General features: G+C 43.4%; 1 protein-coding gene across 3 annotated transcripts; it reads left to right on the forward strand.

The window, feature by feature from the left end:
- Window positions 1-327: 327 nt before the first annotated feature.
- QSOX2 (quiescin sulfhydryl oxidase 2) lies at window positions 328-24,616 on the forward strand. 3 transcript variants are annotated; one of them, XM_064393183.1, is made up of 12 exons: window positions 328-627; window positions 6,482-6,582; window positions 7,750-7,798; window positions 8,878-8,986; window positions 9,184-9,274; window positions 10,471-10,616; window positions 11,149-11,292; window positions 13,001-13,130; window positions 15,019-15,141; window positions 16,197-16,347; window positions 19,765-19,953; window positions 22,069-24,616. In XM_064393183.1, the coding sequence occupies exons 1-12, from the start codon at window positions 351-353 to the stop codon at window positions 22,617-22,619; spliced, it is 2,061 nt and encodes a 686-aa protein (XP_064249253.1). In that variant the 5' UTR covers window positions 328-350; the 3' UTR covers window positions 22,620-24,616. The 3 variants fall into 3 exon arrangements, with proteins under 3 accessions (XP_064249253.1, XP_064249254.1, XP_064249255.1); XM_064393184.1 differs by having other exon boundaries at window positions 329-627; window positions 8,881-8,986; XM_064393185.1 differs by lacking the exon at window positions 328-627 and adding an exon at window positions 5,161-5,514.
- The last annotated feature ends 1,866 nt before the right edge of the window (window positions 24,617-26,482 follow it).

Consider the following 26,482-nt stretch of genomic DNA (forward strand, 5'->3'; position numbering starts at 1 on the left):
TAATAAAAATTTATATGTTCCGTATTTTTCACGCTCAGAGGATACGGAGAGTCCTTGCTCCCCTCACAGACACCGGACGGTCCCTGCTTCCCTGAGGGACACGGACAGTCCCGTCAGGGACACGGACAATCCCCGCACCCCTCAGGGGACACGGGACACTTCCCGATCCCCTCAGAGGACCCAGGACGGTCCCCTGAGGAACACGGACAATCCCGCCTCCTCCAAGCAACACGGGACGCCCGCCGTTCCCCTCAGGGACGCGGACACCCCCGCCGCCCTCAGGCCGTGCCGCCATGGCCGGCGCGTTGCTATGGCGCGGCCCCGCCCCGCCCCTCTCCGCGCGTCCCAACATGGCGGCGGCGGGCGGGGGCCGGCGGGCGCTGCTCCCGCTCCCGGTCCCGCTCCCGGCGCTGTTCCCGGTGCTCCTCCTGGTGCTGCTGGCGGCCGCCGCCACGGCGCGGCTGTACCGGCCCGGCCACGACCCGCTGACCGTGCTGACGGCCGGCTCCGTGCGGCCGGCGCTGCTCAACTCCTCGGCCGCCTGGGTGGTGCAGTTCTACAGCTCGTCCTGCGGCCACTGCATCGCCTTCGCGCCCACCTGGCGAGCGCTGGCGGGGGACGTCAAAGGTGAGGCTCGGAGCGGGTCACGGCACACGGCCCCGCCGGCCCGGCGCTGTCCCGCGGCCCTTCGCGGCCTCCCGCCGTGCCCGGGGCCGGTGCAGGGCCGCGGCGTGCCTGGCGGTGCCCGGGGCGCTGGGCTGGGGGACCGCGGGGCCTCGGTGTCACCTGTGGGCCATCCACGCGTGCCGAGGGTTGTGTGAGCCGCTGGGCCTTGGCGTGTGAGCTTCAACCGCATCCCCTGCTCTGGAGTGTGAGCATCACCTTCATCCCCTGGTCTGGAGTGTGAGCATCACCCTCATTCCCTGCTCTAGAGTGTGAGCATCACCCTCATCCCCTGCTCTGGAGTGTGAGCATCCCCCTCATCCCCTGGTCTGGAGTGTGAACATCACCTTCATCCCCTGCTCTGGAGTGTGAGCATCCCCCTCATCCCCTGGTCTGGAGTGTGAGCATCACCCTCATCCCCTCGTCTGGAGTGTGAGCATCACCCTCATCCCCTGCTCTGGAGTGTGAGCATCACCCTCATCCCCTGCTCTAGAGTGTGAGCATCCCCCTCATCCCCTGGTCTGGAGTGTGAGCATCACCCTCATCCCCTGGTCTGGAGCGTGAGCATCACCCTCATTCCCTGCTCTGGAATGTGAGCATCACCCTCATCCTCTGCTCTGGAGAGTGAGCATCACCCTCATTCCTTGCTCTGGAGTGTGAGCATCACCCTCATCCCCTGCTCTGGAATGTGAGCATCACCCTCATCCCCTGCTCTGGAATGTGAGCATCACCCTCATCCCCTGCTCTGGAATGTGAGCATCACCCTCATCCCCTGCTCTGGAATGTGAGCATCACCCTCATCCCCTGCTCTGGAGTGTGAACATCACCCTCATCCCCTGCTCTGGAGTGTGAACATCACCCTCATCCCCTGCTCTGGAATGTGAGCATCACCCTCATCCCCTGCTCTGGAATGTGAGCATCACCCTCATCCCCTGCTCTGGAGTGTGAGCATCACCCTCATCCCCTGCTCTGGAATGTGAGCATCACCCTCACCCTCTGCTCTGGAATGTGAGCATCACCCTCAACCTCTGCTCTGGAGTGTGAGCATCACCCTCATCCTCTGCTCTGGAGAGTGAGCATCACCCTCATTCCTTGCTCTGGAGTGTGAACATCCCCCTCATCCCCTGGTCTGGAGCGTGAGCATCACCCTCATCCCCTGCTCTGGAATGTGAGCATCACCCTCATCCCCTGCTCTGGAATGTGAGCATCACCCTCATCCCCTGCTCTGGAATGTGAGCATCACCCTCATCCCCTGCTCTGGAGTGTGAACATCACCCTCATCCCCTGCTCTGGAGTGTGAACATCATCCTCATCCCCTGCTCTGGAATGTGAGCATCACCCTCATCCCCTGCTCTGGAATGTGAGCATCACCCTCACCCCCTGCTCTGGAGTGTGAGCATCACCCTCATCCCCTGCTCTGGAGTGTGAGCATCACCCTCACCCTCTGCTCTGGAGTGTGAGCATCACCCTCATCCCCTGCTCTGGAGTGTGAGCTTCACCCTCATCCCCTGCTCTGGAGTGTGAGCATCACCCTCACCCTCTGCTCTGGAGTGTGAGCATCACCCTCATCCTCTGCTCTGGAGTGTGAGCATCACCCTCATCCCCTGCTCTGGAATGTGAGCATCACCCTCATCCCCTGCTCTGGAGTGTGAACATCACCCTCATCCCCTGCTCTGGAGTGTGAGCATCACCCTCATCCCCTGCTCTGGAGTGTGAGCATCACCCTCATCCCCTGCTCTGGTGCTGCCACACAGCCAAAATAGCACATGGGACAGAGCAAGGGGTGGATGGTGTTCCATCCACTTCCAAATTAAAGGTTTTGAAGGAATCCAGGCATAAAATATTACTTTGTGTGCACACAGCAGTGTGGTTTGCATGTAAGTGTCCCTGTGAACCCAAGGTTTGTTTACACTGAACTGCTGAAGGCACAATGTTTATCTTCTAAATGTTTATAAAGAGAGCAGCTTGTTTCAGAAGATAAGCAAAAAATAATGTGGTACTGGAGAGGCCGTGCACAAACTTGATTTATATCTTGCAAATTCAGTGTGGTGTGGATGGGCTCGAAGGGGGAAAAGAACCACCAGAAAGTAAAACAAAAATCAAGCAAAGTGAGAACCAGGTTTTCAGATTTATGAATTAGTGAATTTAAAAGTAATGGTGGCATCTATAACTTATGCTGAGGGACCTGCCTTGCTGTCTCTTAGCCTGGTCAGTTTTTTTGGCAAGTGCTGAAGAGTTTATTTGTAGATTTAAGGAAACAAACGGGCCCCTGAGGTATCAATTAAAGTTCAGTACTTCTGCTGGGGAGGAAACCTGAGATCAGATTTGTAGGAAATGTTATGCTTAATATAGCAGTGTAAAAGGCTTTTAAACTACTCTTAATTCACATTTCACCCAGGAGATGTTTCCAGGATGGATACAGCACTTTTTAATGCACTTGTGGTTTCACTTTGAGAGGGACTGAAGAGCTCTGGCCATTCTGTGACACTCTGAAAAGCATTAACAGCTCACATGAAATGTAGGTGAAGTATTAGGTGTGCATTTAGATTTAGACCCCAAAATAGGTGCATCACACTCTTGAGGAATTGTGATTGGTGAGCAAAAACTAAAAAGCAGAGAAACACAGAACTGTCATGGTTTTCAGAGCACTTCAAATGCTTCTTGCTTGCATGAAGGGTTTGTTTATAAACCAATAACTTTCTTCTGTTTAATTTGCATAAGTTTATGTAACATTTTCTCTCCTGCTTTCATCTCTCATGGCCAAAATAATATTGGATCTTCTTCTTCTTTGAAGTAACAAGGAGGTCTTTGAGCACAGCAGTGGAGAGCATGAGGAGCCCAAACTGGCCAGAGCTTTGGTCAGAATAGGACAGGGATTTAGGCAGGATGACAGCAGTGTGATACCTTTGTGACTTGTAAAGACTTCTTCAAATACATGTTTTCATTCTCACCAGCAGACATGGTACTGCAGATGCTGTCATGCACTTGTATCACTGCAATCAGGTAAAGGCCTCTCTCTCCTTTAATCCATTGAGTTTTTATGAAAACTTTCATTTAGAAAGTGGATTTTGAATGTTTGTGGACATTGGCACAACCAGCACATGCTATTGGCTTTTGGTGTTAGTTGTCAGCCAAATGTTTCCATTTTCAAGTTGGATGAATGGATTTTAGGAGACTGAGAACAGTCACACTTTTCATTGGTAGCTTCATCAAAGAAACCAAACCCAAAACATTTTGCCCACTTAATCTGTCTTAACATTTGTTTTTCAAAGATATTTACTCATCTGCTAGGATATTAAAAGATACCCTTGAGGTTGCAGATTTTATATTAGGGAACTCCTAGATCACTGGGGTCATGTTTGCTGATTTGGTGTCCAAACAAAATCCAGTTAAATTGGTGCAACAGCTTTGTCCAAAAAGGCCTGTGCTAATAGACCTAATTTTAATTTTGTTTCTCATTTGTTAAATCTAGGCAATACTACCATTGCAGCCTTCACAGCAGAACATAATCCTCCTGAAAAACAGGATCAGTGCTTGCTTTTGTGTAATTTATGTTTTTGTTTTGATACTCCCTCTCAGAACAGGCTTTAAGCTCAGTCAGTGCTGATGCTTTTCTAATCACACATTTCATTTTATTACAGCAGTGGCCAAAGTGGCCATTAGAGTTAATTATCCTTTTTCTGTCTAAAAGATGATTAAGTTTATCCAGCAAAATATATACGGGCTGGAATTATGTATAGTAACAAACCCTTGGAAATCCCACATAGGACAACCTGTGAATTATACACAGAATAAGTTCACTCCTCAGGATTTGGAGTAACTGTCCAAATTTAGCAGGTTTTGTTTCAAATCCATAATAATTATTTCCTGCTTGAAACTGTTCTTTGAACACATTTGGTGGGGAACTGCAGTCACCTTGTCATGGTTCAGGAAACAGCCAAGTGTCAAAACAGGCAACTCTCAAGTAGCTGTGAGAGAGAGGTGCCTGTGATGAGCCTTTTGCCCCCCTGACTGAGACTTCCTGATGGAGAACAGCCAGGTTTATGGGAAGGAAGTGAATTCCTTGTAATTCTCTGGTCAGTGCCTTGTGGCATTTCTCGCGTGGGAGGTTTGACCCACCTGCAGGATTCCAGTTTGTCCAACACAGCCCTGTCATTCACTGGAGCTTGTTCAGCATAAACAGAGATTCTGTTGGTTAATGCATCCCTCATCTGCCTCTTTCCCATCGCTTGCGAGTCAGTATTTCAAAACCACTAATGCTAATTTGAAATTAATCAGCATTTTGAAAAAAGCCAGCCCAGCCTGCAGTGCCGCAGTAACTCCGGAGTGTCAGCTGTGCCCTCCAGCAGCTCGGGCACCCCTTGGAAAGGAGCAGCTCCGTTTCCAGCAGCAGGAATGCTAAGCAGCACATCCCAGCTGGTGCTCTTTAACCCGGGTGTTTAGCTGGGGTGGGGCTGCTTTGTTGTGCGGGGTTATTTGCATTGAGTTCAGAGAGCTCCCATTCATGGCGCGGAGGAGGATCCAGACAGGTGGAAAAAGGAGGAGGAGTGGTGAAAGTTGAATGGAGGAGATAACCAGAAGCCAAACTTTTCTTTTGTGTTTTGCGTTTTATTTGATGAAATGGGCTGTTGTGTCCTTTGTGCTGCTGTGAATGGGTGCCCATCTGCTCCAGCGTGTTTGAGAGCTCTCCTGGTGCCCGCTCAGCTCTTGGCATGTTCAGCACAAACCTCTCCATCAGCTGCCCCGGCCTCCTCCAAACACAAGTAAAGGTCAAGCTAAATTTCACAGACCAGAACCGTCCATCAGCTCTTGAACTTGATGAAGCTGTCATGCTCTTTGCTGTAAAAGCAGGTTTAATTTTAGTGCTTTTTAAATTTTTTTGGGAATTGTGGGGGACCTTCAAATTCTGCCCACGGCTGGTTTGATTTAACTTTGCTTTAAAAAGCAGCTGTCTAAGGATTCTCTTGGAGTGGTTCTTCCTTAAAGTGATTGCTGCAGCAGAGGCTGGCTCAAAAAGATAAATTCCCAGCAAAAAGAGAAGGAAAAAGCTGTAAGTTAGTTGAAAGCTTTTATTGAAGTTATATAAGCATATTTATGGAAATCCTTGAACTCTTGTGGTTATTGCTATAAAGGAAAGTCAGAGTGATGCTCAAACTCAACTATTACACACTCTGCTTAAACTCTGGTATTTTTGGGGGTATAACTAAGGCATTTCTGAACAATACTGCCAGATAAATGCAGCTTTCAGCAGACACTACAATGAGCTGGAGTTGTTTGTAATTCTGAGGCCTCTCAGAAAACTGTAAGTTGGAGAAAAAGCAGCTTGTTAAAAAACTCTAATACAAGGTGCATCAAATTTATGGGTTGTAATTGGCATCGATGTGGATGAGTAACTGCTGGATGAATTTTATTCAGTTATATACATTCTGCATGCACTATTTTATGAGCACAGCTAATGGGAAAAGCTGAGGAATTCAATCCAGTTCCTTGCAAGTGTTGGATTGGCCCCGATTTCATCTTCCTGGATTCACCCCTGGAACTGCTGCATTGTGTGCTGGGATTCCTCTTGTTCAGGTGCATGGAAAACACTGATGCAGCCAAGAAAAACAGGGAGGTTTTAGTTATTTTAAAAATCAGTAGATTGTGTTACACTGGGGGATGGAAATGAATGGCAAATGAGAATCGACCCAGGGCTGGATTTTTATGCCACTGGAATCTCTCAGAGTCCTGCTGCTGGTTTCCATGGGAAGCAAGGTAATTCATCAGCTGGGATCCGTGGTCTCTCCTGCTGAAAATTGAAAGATATCTTTGTTTGCAGACTGGGAATCTGCAATTAGAGTTGGAGTGCTGGACTGTGGGGAAGAAGGGAACTATGAGACGTGCAAAGAATATGGGATTCACTATTACCCAACTCTTAGGGTAAGTGCAGAACATCCTGCCTTAGATGAGGCATGTTTTCTAGTAATTAAACTGTGTCACTCATTGTTCTGTAGCTTTCTTTGCTTTGCTAAGAAAATTGCAGAGTTGATAAAAGATTAATTTGGGGGGGTTTTGCTGAATGCAAGAGCTGATGCAGCTGTTTTGAGCAGTTATTCAGTTCTGAATCTGAAAAATTCTTATTGAGAGATCATTCTGTAAAGTATCATGTTATCACATGAATATAATCCCTAGTTTCACCAGATTTATTAGATAATAACCATTTGTATAAATATTTTTCAAATTCCGCTGTTATGGGATTATTAATAATGTTTTTAGTTTTGGTGTATGAAAGTAAAGGGAGCACATTGGAACTGCCACATGAAAACAGCTGATTGCATGACCAATTAAAAATTTACCTTTGATAGATCCTTCACTATTTTTGCAATTAACTTAATAATATTTTTCATCATAAAATACTTAAACTGCCTTTTAAAGAGGATGCCACGTTAGCCAAAAGTATCTGCCATTGTTCATTTTTATGCAATTTTTACCTTCTCAGTCATTCTGTGTTAATCACATTATTAAGTATGAGCAGAATGTGGTGGATGGAGAAGGTTGAATAAACTGTTTGTGATGACAGGAGAGGGAACAGGAGACATTTCAATGTAGCATTTGTGATCTTTCACCCTGATGGTAAAACCAATATTTTTATTTTCTTTCACTCTCCAAAGTTTTAGGTGTAAATTGTGATATCCTCTTTATTAAACACGGAATCTTTTCCATGTTATTTTTTGTAGCAGAAGGCAGCCAAGCTCCCTTAGATCTCCTGTTTAGCCACTGGAGGGAGTTGGGAAAATGTGAATAGTGTTCCAAGTGCACACACTGTTGGTAGCACAGATTTGGTGATCAGTTCATTTGTTAATGTTTGCAGTGCAGGATCAATACACACCATTGAATTATGCATTAAGGGATTTTTCCTCTTGCCCTCAGGTAGGTGAGAAGCAGCTTTTTGGAACTCATAGGTTAAGGGGGAAAACTGTCTCCTGAGCAGATAAATAAAAATGTTTTGAAGTTAGAGCTGTAAAAGTAAAAACTCTTGAAAGCCGTTTTTATTCCTAAACTGGGCTTTTTTGTCTGATACAGTGACTTTTCTTTTCTCCCACACAGTACTTCAAAGCATTTACAAAGCAGTTCACAACTGGAGAAAATTACCAAGGTAAGAATATTTTACTGTGAGAAATTCCCAGAGCAGTTTTCCTGTCAGCCAGGGCTGTGTCACACAACCAGCAAAATCCTGTCAGTTCCTTTGGGCAGGGATGGGGTGGACACTAAATACCTCTTGAAGACAGAATATTTCAAGTACTCTACACAGTGTTATTCAGCATTTTAGGCAGGCAAAACATTTCTCCAAGAAACTTAGGAATCACATTCCTTATTTTTTTAATGCAGCTCCTAATTTTCACAAATGGCTTGTTATTTTTTTTTAATCCCTTTTCTTCCTACCACACTCCTCATCAGCACGAGATCCAATTTACTCAATCCTGACTTTTGATCCCTCAGCCATTTTCCAGGCATCCTGAGTTGCACTGGGAGAGCCTCTATTCAGATGGTGACTCCCTGAAAATATGCTTATCCCAGGGTTTGTCAGGATCACAGCTTGAGGTAGTTTGTCTGGGACAAAAGTAATGTTGTCCCTTTCCATGGATGAACATTTAAAAGGCCAGAGGTCAGAGGAGAGACCACCTGCACCATTAACCCTTCCTGTACAAGGGAACCTTAGTTTTACCTCTTGGGCATTTGAAGTATTTTCTGCTTTTTAATGTGGTTCCTTTGAAGCAAATAAAATATTTTCACACTTCAGTTATTTCCTCCTCTTGTTCCATGGCTTTATGGCCTCTCCATTTGGTAGGAATAATATACCCTGGCAGATTTTAATTTGTGGTTATTATCCTGCTGCAGTTGCCCACAGCAACTACTGTGAAAATGTTCACATTGAGAAGTTGTTTGGCGAGAAAATGAGCAAGGCAGGCAGATGGATACATTTGGAAAAGTCTTGGAAGTTTTATTAATTTTAGGGTGGGATGACAGCTTTTAAATACGATCTCACAGCAACATTAAAATGAAATCCTACGCCCAAATCCTTAGTTCCTTTTCTTCAGCCAAATAGTATGCTGAGTCTTAAGCCTGAATTTAAAGGAAAAACCTGACTCAGAAAAGCATGCACAGCAAACCTTCATGTGAGTCATTTTTCCCCAGTTTTCTGAAGGGTTGTGTTTTTTTGGAACCTGTTCCCAGCAGGAGGAGATCGGGAGCTGCAAACACTTCGTCAGATGATGATTGACTTCCTGCAGAACCATTCCCAGGAGCTGAGACCTCCTGCTTGCCCACCACTGGATCCAGTGCTGTAAGTTCCTTGTTTTCAAATGTAGCTGCTCTCTATTTACTCAGTTAAATAGACTGTGAAAGATTAAAAATCTTTAAAAGTGTTTGTTTTGTTTTTTTTTTAAATACGACTTCTGCTATGAGATTGTAAAAGGAAATTCCATGAGTAACAGTGGGTGTATTGCATTCTGTGCTGAATTCCTTTTCTTTTCCTCAAAGGTCCAGTGATCTCCCATCTCTTTTTGACAAGAGCAGCCACCACTACACAGCCATTGTGTTTGAGAGCAACAGCTCCTACGTGGGCCGAGAGGTAACCTGGGACTTGTGAGGGACAGAGTGGCTGTGACTGGATGTCACCATAAACCAGCTGGATTTGAGCTCATTTAGCCAAGCAACAGCTCCCTGAATGCAGCACTAGAGCAGCTCACACATATTTAGGGGATCATAAAACCCAGGGATTTTATAGGGCTCTGGTGTTCACTCACACAGAGGAACTTGCTTACAAAAGAATGTGATGTCATAGTGACTTCTTCCATTCTTATTTTAGTAGAAGGTTAATTTATCAGTTTCATTCTCAGCACAATTTTCTTTCAAGAATTTGAAAGATCACAACAAAAATATTGCCAGATTACGTTATTGTTTTGTTACTACTAGAGAACCATTTTTATTACTCATTCTTCTGGACAACTGTTTGTAATAATCTGTACTCTCCAGTTCCCTTTCTTCACATATAAATTTTGGGAAATTAAGTTGGTAGCATAAAATTATTTACCCAGTTCAGAAACAGAGGAAGTGGAGGTCTTTAGGTTTTGTTTCCCAATAAAATATTTGATTGGGCACCATTTCCCCTGGCCAGTGTCACGAGTGGAGGAGGCTGTGCTGCCAAGAGTGGGAATCACTTTGGGATCAGGCTCCTTCCAGGCATTTGTGTTCTGGGAGCTGCTGTGGTGATGCAAGTGGGCATTACTGAAGAAATGTGAAGGTTGTAAAGTTCCTCAGCTTTTTATCACACTGTTTTTATTATCTGCAGTTAGAGGGGAAGACAGAGTCATTTGATTAACACAAAGTGGAGTGTGCTTTCAGGCTAAAAAATGTTTGTTAGTTTTACGTAGTATTTGAGCTTTATGGAATAGATTAGTGAAACAGAAAATAGCGTTGTTTTCATGTTTACAACACAAGACAAAATGGACAAACCTTCCCATACTGCTGAAGAAAAGGAGGCCATGTGTCATCACTGATGGAAGGAAGGAGGAAAAGAACAGAATAGACCAAGAAAAACTAAAATTAAAAAAAAAAAGGAAAATAGGAGTAATAATTTCTAGAGAAGACTAAATTTTCTTTAAGTGAAATTGTTTCTGTGCACAGAGTAGCCATAGCTGCACTTCCTGCAAACAGCATAATGATGCCCTTAAAGGATGATGCACTTCACCTCTTTATGTGTCTTGTCCTGCAAGATTGGCTGTTCCTTGAGCAATGTATCATTCATGGCATCCTCTCGTTACCCAGGTTATCTTAGACTTGATCCAGTATGAAAACATCGTGGTGAGGAGAGCCCTGAATGTTGATAAACCTTTCCTGGAGAAGCTGGGGGTCACCTCAGTCCCCTCATGCTACCTGATACATCCCAATGGCAGCCATGGATTAATTAACAAGTAAGTAATTATCTGTCAGAGGATTATGGGGACGTTCACTTAACTTATAAAAATGCCAGGATTTGATGTCCTGACACCTCATCAATACATTATAGTGCCTGTGTGTTCCCTATATTATCAATAAAAGAACTAATACTGCTTTTACTTGTCACTGGTGCCTGTTAATATCTTCAATTTATTACTGTGATACTTCTCAAAGGAATAAAACTTGGGAATAAAAGTGGAAAAAATAAATGAAGCATCACAGTTCTTAAGAAAACCCATTTCTTGTGTAACGTGAACTGACATTTGGATAAACATTTGTTGTTATTTTGTTGTTATTTTGAATGTAATTTCACACCCCTAACCCAAGTGATTTGCTATTCATAAATAGAACATTATTTCATTTCACTTTGTATCAAAACAGGCCATGATGCTAGGACTGTAAAACATAAATCAAAGTGAATATCTTATTTTACAAATAGAGTTATTTGCTTTTTTGGACATTCACTTAGTCTGAGATTAAAAGTGGTCTCTCTTTGTCCATTTGCAGTTTGAAGCCTCTACGGTCTTTCTTTTCTTCATATTTAAAGTCACTGCCAGGTGTAAGGAAAAAACTCCTTTTGCCACTGCAGCTTCCTGCTCCAGAAAATAAAGAGGAGAGCACAGAAATCAAGGTGTGGAAAGAGTTTGATAAGTAAGTGATGCCCTTGATTTTTATAATTGGTTATTAAAAATTACCTGCAGCCTTTTCCTGCCACGTGAGAAGCTGTGCTGTAATTTATTATAAAATCCTAGAGCAGTTCCATATTTTACTTCATTTCACTCCAGTTCAATCGTGAGCAGCTTTTCAAACAATTCAAGGTGAAATTACTGATGTATTTTGGTTTTAGCAGCAAATGTCTGCACTGCTCTGGAAGGAATGTTTTTACCAGAAGTGTTGTGAAATATTCAATTACCTTGAAAATACCAAGGACTTATCACCCACTACCTGAAAGCAGTGATCAGTGTCCCTGAAAAAACACAGGGTAAAATACCAAGCTGTAACATTTCTGTAGGAGATTCTCTGTGTGTGCAGTAGTGAAACAGTCCCCACTGAAAAGGGCTTGTCAAATGCAAGTATAACAGAAAATACTAAAGTCACTGCAAAAGATGTTTATCACCCCAAATCCCCTGAGGTTTATCTTCACCCTCTTTGCCTCTGTGAGAGAAGGATGCAAAGCCTTTGCAGAGAGATAATCCCTCAGCATCTTTAGATGGAAAAGATGTGGGACTGAGTGCTTTAATATAATACTTATTTTCCTTTCATGGACACTATTAGTGCCATCTTCTTTCAGTGCCTATTATAAAATACTTTATATGGAACATTCAGTTAGCAAAACAACTTAGTTAAATTGAGCTGTTTTCCAGCAAGGCAAAATCTTGTGGACATGAATCTCCACCCCAAGTATCTTCTAAATAGGATCCTTTTGGAGAACCTCCTGCATTCATGTGGATGTCTCTTTATTTAACAAACTTGAAGCAGAATTTTGCTGATTTTTATAATTTAAGTGAGTACTTTATTAATTAAGGAGATAAATTCAGAATATGTCTGTGGCTTAAATTAAATTATAGGTGTAATATATATGATTATAGATGATTCTGTCTTTTAATGTGTTCTTTCCTGCATGTTATTTAGGAGGTGGGAGCAGCCAGTTTTTTCAATGTTTGTTTTTTAATTCTGTTTTTTTTAGCAAGAGCAATGCTGCTGAACACTTACAAGAAGTGTGAGCTCTCTGAACCTCTGTTTGTTCAGTTCCATTGCTCTGTCTCACACTGCCTGAAAAGCACTGAAAGCTGGGGCTGTGTGCCTGCTGCATTTGTACTTTGTAAAGCAGGTTTAATTATGAAGATATTTCATTGTGAGAAGGAAATTGGGAAATGTTTTATTTGGTTTATATGGTTTACTTGTACCTGTCAGAACTCTTGTCTTAAGAGCTGCTGTGTTTTAACTGGGAGGTGAAGGACCTGCAGCAAAACTGCTGCATTTGGGAAGGATTTCTAATCCAGTCCTTCCCAGCAGTGACATTTCCAGTCCTGTTTGCACCCCTGCCCTGTGTGTTGTTCAGAGATGTCCTGTTCCTGTTTGTGGTCAGCACAGCAGAGGAGCTGTAATTCCCTTACACCAGGGCTGTAATTTCATTACAAGGTAAAGCTGGCTGGGAAGCAAAAAGTTCAGTCAAATATAAAAAAAAAAAAAACTTTCTCCATGTTGTGCTTCAGTTGTCCAAACTCTGCCTGTGCCCCTCAGGCTGGGAGGACTCTGCCATCCCTGGGGGGCTTCAATGCCCCCCTCTCTGAGTTGGAGCTGGGTGAGAGGGGAGGGAAGGAGGGGCAGGAGCTGCCAGGATTGATGTGTGTTCCAGGTCCAGGCTCTACATGGCTGACCTTGAGTCAGGATTGCATTTCCTGCTCCGGGTGGAGCTGGCCACGCACAAGGCACTCGAGGGGGCTGAGCTGAAAACCTTCAAGGACTTTGTCACCATCTCTGCCAAGGTAGGCGCCTCTGGGCTTTGATTGTTTGTGAAGATGAAGTGACTCCACCAGAAAATTTATCGTGGGACATAAGTCTCTCAAAATGTCTTGCACAGTGTTCGAGTGTGTGCATCCTCAGTAGCTTAAAAAGAGGCTGCTGGGTTTATTGAAAGGATATTTTTGAGGTCTTGTTTGCTGTTCTGACATACTTACAGGGTTAAAATGCAATTTAATTTCACCTTAGGGGGCTCAAAATTAAATAAAGCTTAAGTAGTCTGCAACATATTGAACAAACACTGTAAATATAGTCCATTTATCAGATTTTCAGGATAAGTAGCTATTGTTACTCAGTGGGATTAAACCAACCTTTGTTTTTCATTCTTGACTTTTGAATTTCATTAATGCATACTTGGCAAATGCTGTTCTATTTAGAGATGTTAGTAGCTTCTGTCTGAATTTTGAATATAATTGAGGGACTGATTTTGATTAAATAGGTATTCAAAAATAACTAAGCTATTGAATATAATTGAGTATTTAAAAATTTAAAATGCTTATGTGTTACATTTGCATAAAAAGAAAATACATATAATGTGATATGAATTGAAAAAATTTTAAATCATTATAATGCCAGCTTCCTGAAATGACCAATATATTTTTATTTTTACTCCCTGTGTAGCTAATACTGTTTTATTTTTTAAAAAGTGAATCAATAATTCATAATTCTCATTCTTAAGGGAATAATAAGGCCTATATGAACCATTTCCAAATATCTGGGTTTATCTGAAAATCAGACAGACAGCTCCTTACCCAGCCAGCTCCCCCCTGCAGCCACCAGGGGCCAGAAATCTGCAGCTGGCCTCATTTCTTTAAGAAAGTGTGCTGGTAATCTTTCCATCATATTATCCCCAGAGCATCCTCTGCTCTTCCCTGTGGTTCCTGCCCAGCTGAGGGCATTTGGTTCCCTGGCTGTTGATGATAAATGGGGAATGTTCTCTTCTAGGTGCCTGCAAATCTCCCCCTGCCCTGTCCCACCAGGGGTTGTAATCCTTCATTTGCTTTTTTTTTTTGGTCATGTAACACTTTCCTCACTTCTCTCATTCATATTTTCAGGTGTTTCTGTTAGGAATTTTTTTATATTCTTCTTTTTATAGTGATGCTCAGTCCAAAGGCACAGAGATCTCTGATTCCTTCTTAGGGAATTTTCATGACTGAAATCCTGCTCTCTCTAAAAGGATCCTAAAGAATGACAGATACTTGACTTAATTCTGTAATAATTCCAACCCTCATTAAAGCAAAATAGCATTTCTGCTATGAAATAGCAGAAATCTGCCATAATCTGTAAAATAATGGCCTTACCACTGATTTTCAGTTCCTCACACTCATCTGCCAGGCTGTGGCTCCTGTAAGTTCTGATTCCAGATCCCTTTGGAAATGACTGTTACACATGAAAGGAAAATGTTCTTCTGGATAACAGCTCCTAAACTGACAGAAATCTGACTGAAAATAGCTGATTTTTGTGATTGATCTTCCAAAAATGAGAAGGATTTCAGCCCTCTGTTTCACTGAGGTGTTGTATTCTGTTTTGAGCAACATTCTGAACTGAATTACCTTAATGTGAAATCCTAGGTAATGTCAAGTTGTTCTGTAGCATTCCTGCCTGCTAAAAACGTTAAAATTTTAAAAATTTTTAACATTTTGCGCAAAAAAACTTGTTGAATTTTGTAAGCAAAATCTGGTGTGAGATGGCTTTTTCCTGCAAGCATAACAAGTAATTAATTTGCTCATCAGAAAACAGAATGAAGCATTTTACAGACAGCAAAAACATTGGGATAAAACCAAAAGCGTCTCATTGCTAATGAGATTTGTGCTTGAAAATGTTTTTTTCTTAGTTTTTTTTTATTTTTCTCAGCTTTTTCCTGGCCGTCAGCCTGTGGTGAAGTTGTTAGAGACCTTGCAGGAGTGGCTGGTGAGCCTTCCATTAGACAAAATCCCTTATGATGCTATCCTGGATCTGGTCAACAACAAAATGCGGGTAAGCTGTTCCCAGTTCCAGCATAAAACAGGGCATTAGGAAAGGATAAGATTCTATATCAATCTCAGACATCACTTACTGCTGCTCCCCCAGTCATAATGCACTTATAAGAAGGTTAACATGGAAATAAAGTGAAATCATTAGCAGAAAAAAAACAACCCACATCCACACAAAGAAATTGAAATGAAAGAATTGAAACATTCAATCCTGGCTGGGTTTTATAATGAGCAAGCAATACTTGTTCCCTAATGTCATCCCCAGGGATGCAAGATTCCCAGAGGATATTTCTGACTTTGCTGTGCCTGCTGTCAGCAGGATTCTCTTGAAGGTCAGAGTTTAAGTGGTGGGAAATTTACCCACTGAAATGTGCATTATTCCTGAAGAGTTTCCCCAAATACTCTCTAATTTCCCTGCTGGAATCCCAGCCCACTTTGGCAAAGCCCTGCCAGTGGGTTGTTTTTGCACAGAACTTCACAATTTCTTCCCTATTTCTGCCTGAATTTTGAAAGCCTTCTGTGTGTTTTAGGAAGAGGAGTGAAAAGTCTCAGAAACTAAAATCTTGCACTGGGTTTCAGGTGTAATTTGTAAGGAGTGCCTTTGTTCCAAGAAGAAATAATATGGAATTTTACAGCCAGTTAAGGCTTTACTCTGTAAACTTTGTGGAGTAATAGGGAATCTTGGATGTGCCCAGGGGAGCTATGCCAGTGTACAGGAATATTTTCATGTGTTGTGTTCTTAAAAAAAAAAAAATCTTCAAAGGTTAAACTACTTTATGTGTTCTGTCAGACTGATTTTAGTAGGTCTTGATGTCAATGACTGAGCAATTTGTATCTTGTCCAAAAGGGATGAGTTTTATAGTGATGCTTCAGAGTATCTCAGACATGAGGGTTTGTGTTTGCCTGAAGCATGAACTGATTACCAAGTGCAAAAAGCCATTTGTTGTTCTTTACCCTGGATCACTCAGTTCCACGTGGCATCAGCAGTGCTGCCACTCTCAGTGGTACATTTAGACCCCAGAGCAGCACATACCTTAAATACATCTCCTTTTTTTGCAGATTTCTGGGATATTTCTCCCCAGGAAAGTGCAGTGGGTTGGCTGCCAGGGCAGCAGACCAGAGCTGAGGGGCTACAGCTGCTCCCTCTGGAAGCTGTTCCATACCCTCACCGTTCAGGCTGCACTGAGACCAAAAGCTTTGCTAAACACAGGTGAGCAGCAAATAATTTTTGGTGTGTAAATCCTCAAGGAATCAGTTTGTGGAGGAGAGTGGCTGCAAGGCTGCACCAGCAGGGGTCAGAGCTTGGCTGCAGCAGGAAGGTTTGGAAATGTGCTAAATAATTGTGTGGCCCTAAAGCTGGGAGTAATAAAGCAGAAAAAGGAAAAAAAAGAAAGAGAATTTCAAGCAAAGAAATGTTGAGCTCCCTGAAAAGGGATGAAAATGATTCAGGTTACCTGAGGTTGCACTGGGAATGAAATTTGTGGAAAATTAAGTTTAACCATACAGTTTAGTAGCTATAAAAGATGTACAACCATTAGCTGATCCTTCTGTAATGTTATTTCTTAAATACTGCATGTTGCAACTTTTTGGTTTATTTTTTTTCCAGCTGAATGTACCTGTCATTAATCCCTGCAGTGATTTACAACTTTGCCAGCACTCTGTAAAATTGCTCATTTTTAGACTGGCAGCATCTTGTGAAGCTGAGTGTTAATATTCTGGTGATGATTCCTGTTTAAGAAACATGCTGGTTATAAAACCTGTTCTCCTCACCCAATGAAAATAGAATCACTAATGCTAAAAGTTTGGGTTTTATTCTTGCCAGGACAGTGCTTTGTTTGGTTACAATTCTATTTTGTTTTCATTTAAAGCATTTTAAATGTCTTTTCCAAGGAATATGAGAATTCTACATGGACATCATAAAACACAGATATTTTCAATTTACCATTTGTGGATTGTATGTTTAAAAGGATTTTATTATTTCACATTATAGATCCATGCATTTGTCCAGCATTATTTGCAGTCAGAGTGAAAATCCTTCAAATCTGAATAATTCTCCTGCAGAACAGGCTTTTTTGATAGCAAATCATTCTGTTGTTGATTTTTGTTTCTCTGTTTTGTTTGTTTTTCATGGGGCAGTAGATTGAATTTCTACAATTTAGTGCAGTGAGTTTGAGGGGTTTGTGCTGGAGGATTTTGAGCTGTTCAGCAGGATCCTGCATAACTTAAATTTCCCCTTTTTAGTCCCAAAGTGTTCTGATTAAATCTATTAATTCTTAATATTTAACTACACAAAATTTCCCCTCAAATTGTGCGTTTCAGGCACGAGCCTGAAGTTAAAAATAACATTGTAGGACCTGAGAACTCTTTGGCACAGTTAACCCTGGCTGTAAATCGGGCCAGATATGTGATGATCACTTCTTATGGTGAAAGAATTGGGTCAGTCTGAGACTGTGGGATTATGTCTTGGGAGGTTTTCCTCTCCTTATTGCTTGTTTAAATCCCATCTACTAAAAAGCATGATGTACTCCCTAATCCTTCCCACCACAGGTAGGGTTTTATGGTTCTTGTCCACTTTAAAGATTAGGGTTACCCTGAATTGCAGTAGTTTGGGAGGAAAGAGAAAAGGAGGATTACACAATGATACATGGCAGATGTTAACAGAAGATTCATCTCGGGGCTGATAAAAGAAAAACAACCAAAATGAGCCATTTTGCAATTGTTTGCTTTCTGAAGCAGATGGATTTCTCCTGGTCGTGGCCTCTGCTCGAGGGCCTGGCACTCTGGGTGAACTCCCTGTGGCTGGCTTGATAAAGTGATTTTATTGGGTTATGTTTGATACATTTTAATATAGGAAATAGGAATAGGAAAGGAAATAGGATAGGAAAATCTGAACCTGCAGTGGGAGTGACAGGAGGGATCCAGAGGAACTCAGGGCTCACAACCAGGGATGTGTAAAATCATTGTAGAAATCATTTCCTGAGCACACTTCATGACAAGAAATGTGGTTTTAGGTAACAGGATGTCTTGGTGTGAATAGAACAGGCCTGTGGATTTTATAATAAATTATCTGGCATTTAAATCTAGTGCTGAATTTGACAGATTTCCCCACAGAATGAATTTTCAAGTGTGTAACATTGTACAGGAGAACAGATGAAATTAAATTTGTGTATGAAACTCTTGTTTCTCCACAAAGAGATAATTTGCTGGTTGTGTTTATTGTTTTTCCTAAATACATATTTCAGTATAAATGGTAAAACTGTTCTGCTTGAAATTCATTTTAACTTCCAAAATAATTTCCCAGCCTTCCTTTTAATGCAGTAATTTAATCTGCTTTAATCTCATACCTTTTATTTATACATGTCTGTTCAATCACAGACATTGAATGGCTGAGGAGAAATCAGGGTTTTTTTAGTATTTCTTTTGCTTTAAATACTTCTTTTTGCTGCTCTGTTGAAGAATATCCTGTTGTCATTCTAAATAAAGCAGTCTTTATATATTTCCCATATCTATAACAGATGAGTGCTCTGATAGTTTGAGCAGGTTTTGTTGATTTTTTTTCCCAAGAAAACAAAGCAATAGTAAATTATTCGTGGTGTTCAGCAGCAGGAGTCTGTAATTTGATCAATCTGCACCATAAAATGTGTTTAATTTGACAAGTATGTGCTCGTGGTAACACACAGGACATTTTTAAATACATTTTGACATAATTTACTGGGTCAATTAAGCATGAATCAGAAATTCTGTGCGACAGAGATGAAACCATTAGGATTCCAACAAATTATATCAGGTTTTCAAGGCACTTAGAGATGTGAGGAGCTGCCTGCTGACACAAGAGAGGCCACAAAGTTCTCAACCTGTGCAGGCCTCATCTTCCTGCACAATTCATTATTCTTTTGCATTATCTTTAGTGTGGAAGTGTGAATGTTATACAAAGAATCACGTGTTTGTGTTTATTTTAGGAGGAATTGCTGATTTATTCTCCAGCAGCTGCTCTGTGCATTCAGAGCCTGCCAAAAAAGCCGTGGAATTAATAATTCTGATGAGATTTTGGTGCTCTCTAATTCCTCAGGATTGAGGAGTAACAAACAGCCCTCACAGGCACCTTGTGCAGGACTCACCAGAGGGGGTTTGACTCCTGATTTTTCAGTAGCAAAGTCACCATAACTTCAGTGCCTGGCCATGAATATAGAGGTGAATGCACAATATAAACATTCATTTACATATTGGGCAAGAACTTGGAGAAAATCTCCAATTCCACAGGAGTTGTGACATACACAAAGTGTGAATTTTGCATATTTTAACAATTTCACAATGTTCTCTGATAAAAATAATGTCTGGATTTCATCAAGTTTGGTTTTCCCCTGAAATTTTAAGACACTCTGAAAGGAGAAGTTCCTCTGTGGAGACCACTTGACTTTTATTTGGTGGTGGTGTTCAGGGGAGCTTGGAGCACAGTTGTACAGGCTGAAGTGGTTCAAACAACCACTTCAAATTACAAAAGTGATTAATTCCAGATTCATTCCAGCTCAGGTGTCAATTCTATGCAACAAGAAGGGAGCAACTTTTCCTTTCCTCCTCCCCCTTCCCTTCCCTGCTGCTGGAGCTGTGTCTGTCCCTTGTCTTGCAGGCCTTGAGGACAACCCCCAAATTGTGCTGCAGGTGATGAGGAGATACATCCAGCACTTCTTTGGGTGCAAGGCTTGTGCTCAGCACTTCGAGGAGATGGCCAGAGAATCCATGGATTCTGTGAAAAGCTTGGACCAGGCTGTTCTGTGGCTCTGGGAGAGGCACAACGTGGTCAACAACAGGCTGGCAGGTAGGGGGGAGAAACTCCTGAGCCAGGGCTGGTAGAGAATGAAAAACAACATTATCAGAGCTGGTTTCTTCTGAGGTTTCACCTGTTGGTTTCTTCTGAGGTTTCACCTGTTGCTTGGTGAGGCTCTTTCTGGAGCACAAATCTAAGAAGCAATTCAGCTGCTTAGAAGTGGATAAAAAAATAATTGCATTTTTTTTCTGTAGCAGTTTAGGGTTAAAACCTGCCTTTGTTTTGTTTTGGAAAATGATGGCAATTGAACAAGGGGCTTCCTCTGGATAAAAGAGCCTCAACCCTTGGCAGATCAGCAGCTGAATAAAATAAAATTACTGTATAAAGGAAATCTGTGCCCCCTCCAGATCCCTGTGTTTTCAGTTGAAAGTGCTGTTAAAATACTGGTTGTGTTTAATCCATTCTGTTATGGAGGTATCAAGTAACTAAAGCACTAAAGAAAATTGGTTTCTCTTTGCACTAAATCCCTGTCTGCTGTTATGGATCTGGGTAATGCAGCATTAGTTACAATTTCAATATGCTACATTGTGCTCATATTATGCTCCTGCTGCATTCCCAAGATTTATGAAGAATTAAATACTGGTGTGAGTACAAACAGTTTGCCTCCTTTCTCTGAGGAGAAAAAAGGTAAATAATAAGAGATTAAATAAAAACATCCTCTAATTTTGGCTCCTGTAACAGGCAACTCCTGTGGATTTGGAGTGGCCAAGTGTGGAGCAATGCACTTATTTAGAACATTAAGGTATTGGAAAACTCACATGGATATTGATTTAGGTGATGCAGCAGCCAGCTAAAATACCCTTTTAGTAAGAAGTATAAACACACTGGAATAAATAATAATGTTAAATTATGCTTTTTCAGTTTGCTAAAATTTCTCTGTGGGACAGTGATGTATTTTCACCCTTAAAAGCTGCATCTGTGTTTGTGGTGCTGTGTGAGAAATGATGTTTGGTCAAGGAAAACACCTTGGGGTGGGGGTCAGGAGGGGCCTGGATGTGGCTCTGCCCTATTGAATTATTCCCTGTTCCTTTGGAATGCACAGGATTTACAGCATTCCCCTCTTTGGCAGGAAAACACAAAGTACAGGGAGTTTTCTGTTTGTAACCTTGCTGTAACACATTTTGTTTCTGCATTTTTTATTGAAACAAATTGATTGCTGAGTGATCCTTAGGATAAAAAAGCCAATTTGCTCTTGTGCTCGTAAATATCAAGGAGACAAATATTTTTAAATGTCTTTTGAATCTTTATTTTACCCAAAATCATGGGGAAGCTTCCTGCTTTTAAAAATAATAAAAATAATGAAATTATAATAAAATGCAATATTATTATTTCTAAAATATTTGAAGTGCTAGTGTACTAATCAGATTAATAAATTAGGGGTTGTACCAGGTGGAGATATTTTTTCTAAAAATTATCTCCATTCACATTTTAAAATATCATTTTTTAGAGCAAAGTGTGAGACCAGCTGCAGTGTTCAGCTCAGAAACGTGGCCAGAGCTGAGAGTATCTGAAATGTTAAAATTAGATCTAATTCAAGACAGTGTCACATATTTAAATACTTGGTTTTTAGCTGAAAAATACATCTTAAACATGAACATGGCTTTTAAAATACTGCAAATTTGTTCTGGTAATGATGCAGAGCTGTGGAAAAGGAAGCTTGGCATGGAATGGTTCACAACACAGAAAATGAAAATATCTGAGTGTCTGGCCTTGGAGCTGCTCTTGCAAACCAGGCAGAAAACAGGGATTAAGGAGTGAAAAGAGCAGTTTGTTTTGCACCATAATTCAGGTTAACCCTGCAGGGCCCAGGCTGTTGTGTGTTCCTGCCTTCTGAAAGCAGCAATTGCAGCATTTGGGCTTGGGATTGAAATGCTGCAGCTTTTACTGTGAGGAAAGGGAAATAATTGTGAGGTAGTGTTTGTATTATGAAATGTTTGGGGTCAGAATTGATGAGAAAAGCTCCAGATTTGTTTGTTTAATTCAGTTATTGTGCTGTGGCTCTTTATGCCAAGCTCCCTGCACTCCCTGGGCGGTGTCTGGTGGTGCAGCTTTCCCTCTTCATTCCTCCTGACTTTTTTCCATTTATATTTTTCCCCTCCCAATTAGGTGATTTGACTGAAGATCCAAAATTCCCCAAAGTTCAGTGGCCAACTCCAGACATTTGTCCTGCATGTCATGAAGAAGTCAAAGGGCTGCACAGCTGGAATGAAGACCAAGTCCTGCAATTCCTGAAATCCCACTACAGCAGTGAGAACATCCTCTATAAATACACCCAGAGCCAGACTGACCCCAGTGACAATGACCAGGGAGACACGAGGGAGGTGAAAGACAAAAACCTGCAGAAGAACTCGGGGGGAAATGGAGAAAACAAGCTCCAGGATAAGGAGAACCCAGGGGATCCAGGCTCCAAGGCGCTGGAGAATCCAATGGGAAATCCTGGAGCTGTCCAAGGTAGCGGCAAAAACGCGGCTGCATCCGTGAGCCTCAAAGGGACCAGGCAGGCTGTGTCCTTCCTGGGGATTGGATTTTCCAACCTCGACATGAGTCTGTGTGTCATCCTCTACGTGGCATCCTCCTTGTTTTTAATGATCATGTACTTTTTTTTCCGGGTGAGGTCCAAGCGCTGGAAAGTGAAGTCTCACCGCTCCTCGGTCTAGGAGTTCTCGCTGTTCGTGGCTGTTGGGTCCCAGACACAGCTTTAATATTTATGATCAGGGATTTTTTATGCAGTATTCCTTGGGTCAGGCCCCTTTCTTCCCGAGGCATTTCCCAGGTGTTCAGCTGAACAGGTGGAGCTGGCCTTGAGATCCCCAGGCTTTGCCCAAGGCCACGTCAGTGTCCTCACCCGGGAGCGTTGCATTTGGCAGTTGAGGTTTTTCCATCACTTCCCACCAACATCCTTTACTCATTTCCAGAGTAAACATTGCATTATGCAATCCGCTGTGCCTGCTGGAGAAGGAAATTGGATATTGTTTTGTGTATTTTCAAGTCAGGTGTTATTTTTTTTTTTAATTCATCCCGAGCTGATTTCACCTCCCTGAGTGCTGAATGGTACCTTGGCTGCTTCACTGGGAGAAGCAGGAATTCTGATGTTTCTTTTCAGGAAACATGAGTTCTCTTTTGATTAAATCAATTCTAAACCTCAGTGACTTTCTGAAATGTTATTTACATATTTAAAATAGGAAGCATTTAATGTTCAAATCGTTCATCCATTCTCTGGTGCATTCTAGCCAAGGATGTGCGTGTGTCATCACTAGGATGAGAGTTTTGGGGCACAATTAGCAGCCTGATGCTGATTGCTAAGTAATTGTGGTATTATCCAGGTGGAAACCAATCCTGATGAACTCTAGGAAAGGAAAACAATGTTTTTACTGAAGGACAGCAAGGTTTGTGTTACCGTGGCAGAACAGATTGGAAAATTACAAATACTGAGTTTCTTCTCTTGAATTTCTCCATCACAAGAGAGCAATTAACACTTCCCTTGGTATTTCCACCCAGAGCTGCCCTGTTCTGGGATGTCCAGTTCCCTCTAGAGCTCAGTGTGGGTACTTGGAGCAGCAGTGAGAAGAAATCATGAAAACATTACAAAATCATCCTTGGGAGTAGGAGTTGCAGTGATCCTGGCTGGGGGGGATAATTCACGTCCTGGATAGTGAAGTTTATAATCCTATCCAGTGTAATTGAGCATGTTCTAGTTATCCATTACCTAATCTTTAGTTAATCCTAATAGGTTTTGGCCTCAATGTTTTCTCGTGGCAGTGAGTTCTCCAGATTAATTATGTTATATAAAAGGGCTTTTCCTTTCAATTCTACATTTGCAACTTTTAATTTAATTGAATGTTTGCTGGCTCCTCTGTTACACGAGAAGGAATAAGGAGTGCCTGGCCAGTTCCCTGGATTTCTACCATTGGTGTGTCCTCCTCTGAGGAGAAAGAGAAAAGTTTAGAAAGTTTGAAGCCTGGCAACAAAAAAGCACCTAAACTCCACAGGGTTATTTTTTCATAATCAAACATTGGTTGTGCACAAAACTGAGTATTTCTGACGTGTCTCTGCAGCTTCCAAAGATTCACTGCTTGTAGCTGAAGTTTATCACAGTAACACTACAGTTCCACACAGAGGAGCAGCTTTCTGGGGCTGCTGTGAGCAGAGGAAGAAATCTCAGGACCCTCAGAATTCCAGAGTTCTGGCAGAAGGAACCATCCTGGGTCTTTCCTCTTGGCCCTTTGTAATTCATGGAGCTTTCTTGGCTCTTGGATGTTTTCAAACAGGAAATATTAAAATAAAAGGAATAGAATGTACTAGGAGAGAGAAAAGCTGCAAGTGCTAAAGAAACCTGATGAAGTTATTTGTGAGAACTCCTAATTTTCTGTTTCCAGCAGTGCACCCACCCTGCTGTTCCTGCACAGAACTGGATGGGAACAAAGGTCCCAGGTGTGGTGTTGCACATGAGGTGTTAAAAATAGTGACAGTACCATTTCAGTAATTTAAATGTTCTATTTATTTGAAGTCAATAACTTGACATTTCCAAGTCTGTTCTGGTTGGGTTGGTTTTTTACTGTCTCATTCCTCTCTTGGAAGGAAAAGTGACTGTTTTGTACTAAATTGTAAATTAATGTGCTTGTTTAAAATAAACTGCAAACGTTTGGGCAAAGTGGATGCATTTGGGCTTTTTATCTGTGTTTGCAAATTGTTTTGAGCTGAACTCTATTACCAGGACAGCTCCTGAACGTGTCCATGATCAGCCACACCCATCCTCTTGGGGAGGTGTATTTTTAAGCTCAGACTTCTCAGGAGCTGCTAAAGAATCTGAACGAGGGAAGAGAAAATAAACCAGGAAGAAACAAATCTTTGAGCGGGTTGGTTTTTATTAATGGTTGTTTTTTATTAATGGCAGAAGCCCATGTGAGGGAGGCCATGGGCAGGTCTGGTGCCTGCTGGCCCTGAGCAGGAGGGCACAGGAGGGGGTGCAGGGAGAGATCAGCACAAGGACCTTTGGGGGGTCCTGGATGTCACAGCGTGAGAGAGCAGGGGGCTGGTGGGTGCCACTGCTGGTCCTGATGGGACACAGCCCCTGGCTCTGAGTGGGACACAGCCCCTGCCCTCTGTCCTGATGGGTCACATCCCCTGCCCTCTGTCACAGCCCCTGCCTTCTGTCCTAAGTGTGACACAGCCCTGGCTCTGTCCTGATGGGTCACAGCTCCTGCCTTCTGTCACAGCCCCTGCCCTGTGTCCTGAGTGTGACACATCCCCTGCTCTCTCTCCTGAGTGTGACATATCCCCTGGCTCTCTCCTGAGTGGGACACAGCCCCTGCCCTCTGTCCTGATGGGTCACATCCCCTGCCCTCTGTCACAGCCCCTGCCTTCTGTCCTAAGTGTGACACAGCCCTGGCTCTGTCCTGATGGCTCACAGCCCCTGCCCTCTGTCCCGCCCCTGCCCTCCCTCCTGCCCGGCCACAGCTGCCCCACCCCTGCCCCGTGCCCGGGGGAACGGGCACCACCACACACGGGTTTGCTCAAAGTGCTTCCTTAGAGGCTCAGATTAAAAATCCACTTCAAAACCGAGCTTAAAAGGGACGGTGTGGGCCATCAGCTGTCCCCAGAAGGTGTTCACGGCCCTGGGGAGGTGCTGGTGCCACTCTGTGTCACTGCTCACGGTACCGGTCCCACTCGGGCAGGACCTGGACCCCAAATCCCGCCTGGCATTCCTGGGTGCTTTATTGGGGACCCCAGCCCTGATCCCAGAGTGTGTCCCTGCATTTCCCAGCTCACAGGGCTGAGCTGTCCAGGGCCAGCCCCGCAGGGCCCGGAGGAGGGGAGGGTGCTCTGGGGTGGGTGCCTGGGTCCGGGGCTCGCCGGGGGCTCCACGGCCGCCCCCAGGAGCGGGCGAAAGTCCCGGTGCCGCCGTCGGCAGGAGCATATGTGAGTTTGGAGGCTCCCGCCCCTAAGCTGCTTTTATTAATTTGTAATCCCCTGCGAGCAGGAGGTAAAGGGATTCGGGGGATTAACGGGCTCACAGTAACAACCACAATTATCAGCCGCGGCTGCCTGCGGCAAGCGGTGCGCACACGCTGGGGCTCCCCCGGACAAACACGGCCCTGGCAGCGCCCCGGGAACGCGAGGGGCCGTGGGACAGGACACAGGCACCGGCTGCGGGCAGGGGAACACGCACCCTGCACCTGTGTGCACGGCCAGAGCCCGGGGAAAAAACCCGCACGGCCCCGGGGGAAAAAACCCGCACGGCCCCGGGGAAAAAACCCGCACGGCCCCGGGGGAAAAACCCGCACGGCCCCGGGGGAAAACCCTGCACGGTCCGGGGAAAAAAACCCGCACAGCCCCGGGGAAACCCCCGCACGGCCCCGGGGAAAAAACCCGCACGGCCCCGGGGGAAAAACCCCGCACGGCCCCGCGTGTTCCGCACACGCACACTCCGTCCGTGTCCGCCCCGTCTTCAATTAGCGCAATTAACCTCCCGCAGCCGCCGCACGCTTCTGGCCGCGGGTCAGGCACCCGCTACCTCTCT

Source organism: Passer domesticus, chromosome 18 (assembly GCF_036417665.1).
Source record: "Passer domesticus isolate bPasDom1 chromosome 18, bPasDom1.hap1, whole genome shotgun sequence".
In the NCBI taxonomy this organism is placed as follows: Eukaryota; Metazoa; Chordata; class Aves; order Passeriformes; family Passeridae; genus Passer; species Passer domesticus.

Bases quoted from the DNA above. Each gene is read 5' to 3' on its own strand.
- QSOX2 (XM_064393183.1), top strand. From the start codon at position 351: ATGGCGGCGGCGGGCGGGGGCCGGCGGGCGCTGCTCCCGCTCCCGGTC. The intron at 8,987-9,183 runs GTAAGTTCCTTG...TTTTCCTCAAAG, and splicing joins CCACCACTGGATCCAGTGCT to GTCCAGTGATCTCCCATCTC. The intron at 15,142-16,196 runs GTAAGCTGTTCC...CTTTTTTTGCAG, and splicing joins TGGTCAACAACAAAATGCGG to ATTTCTGGGATATTTCTCCC.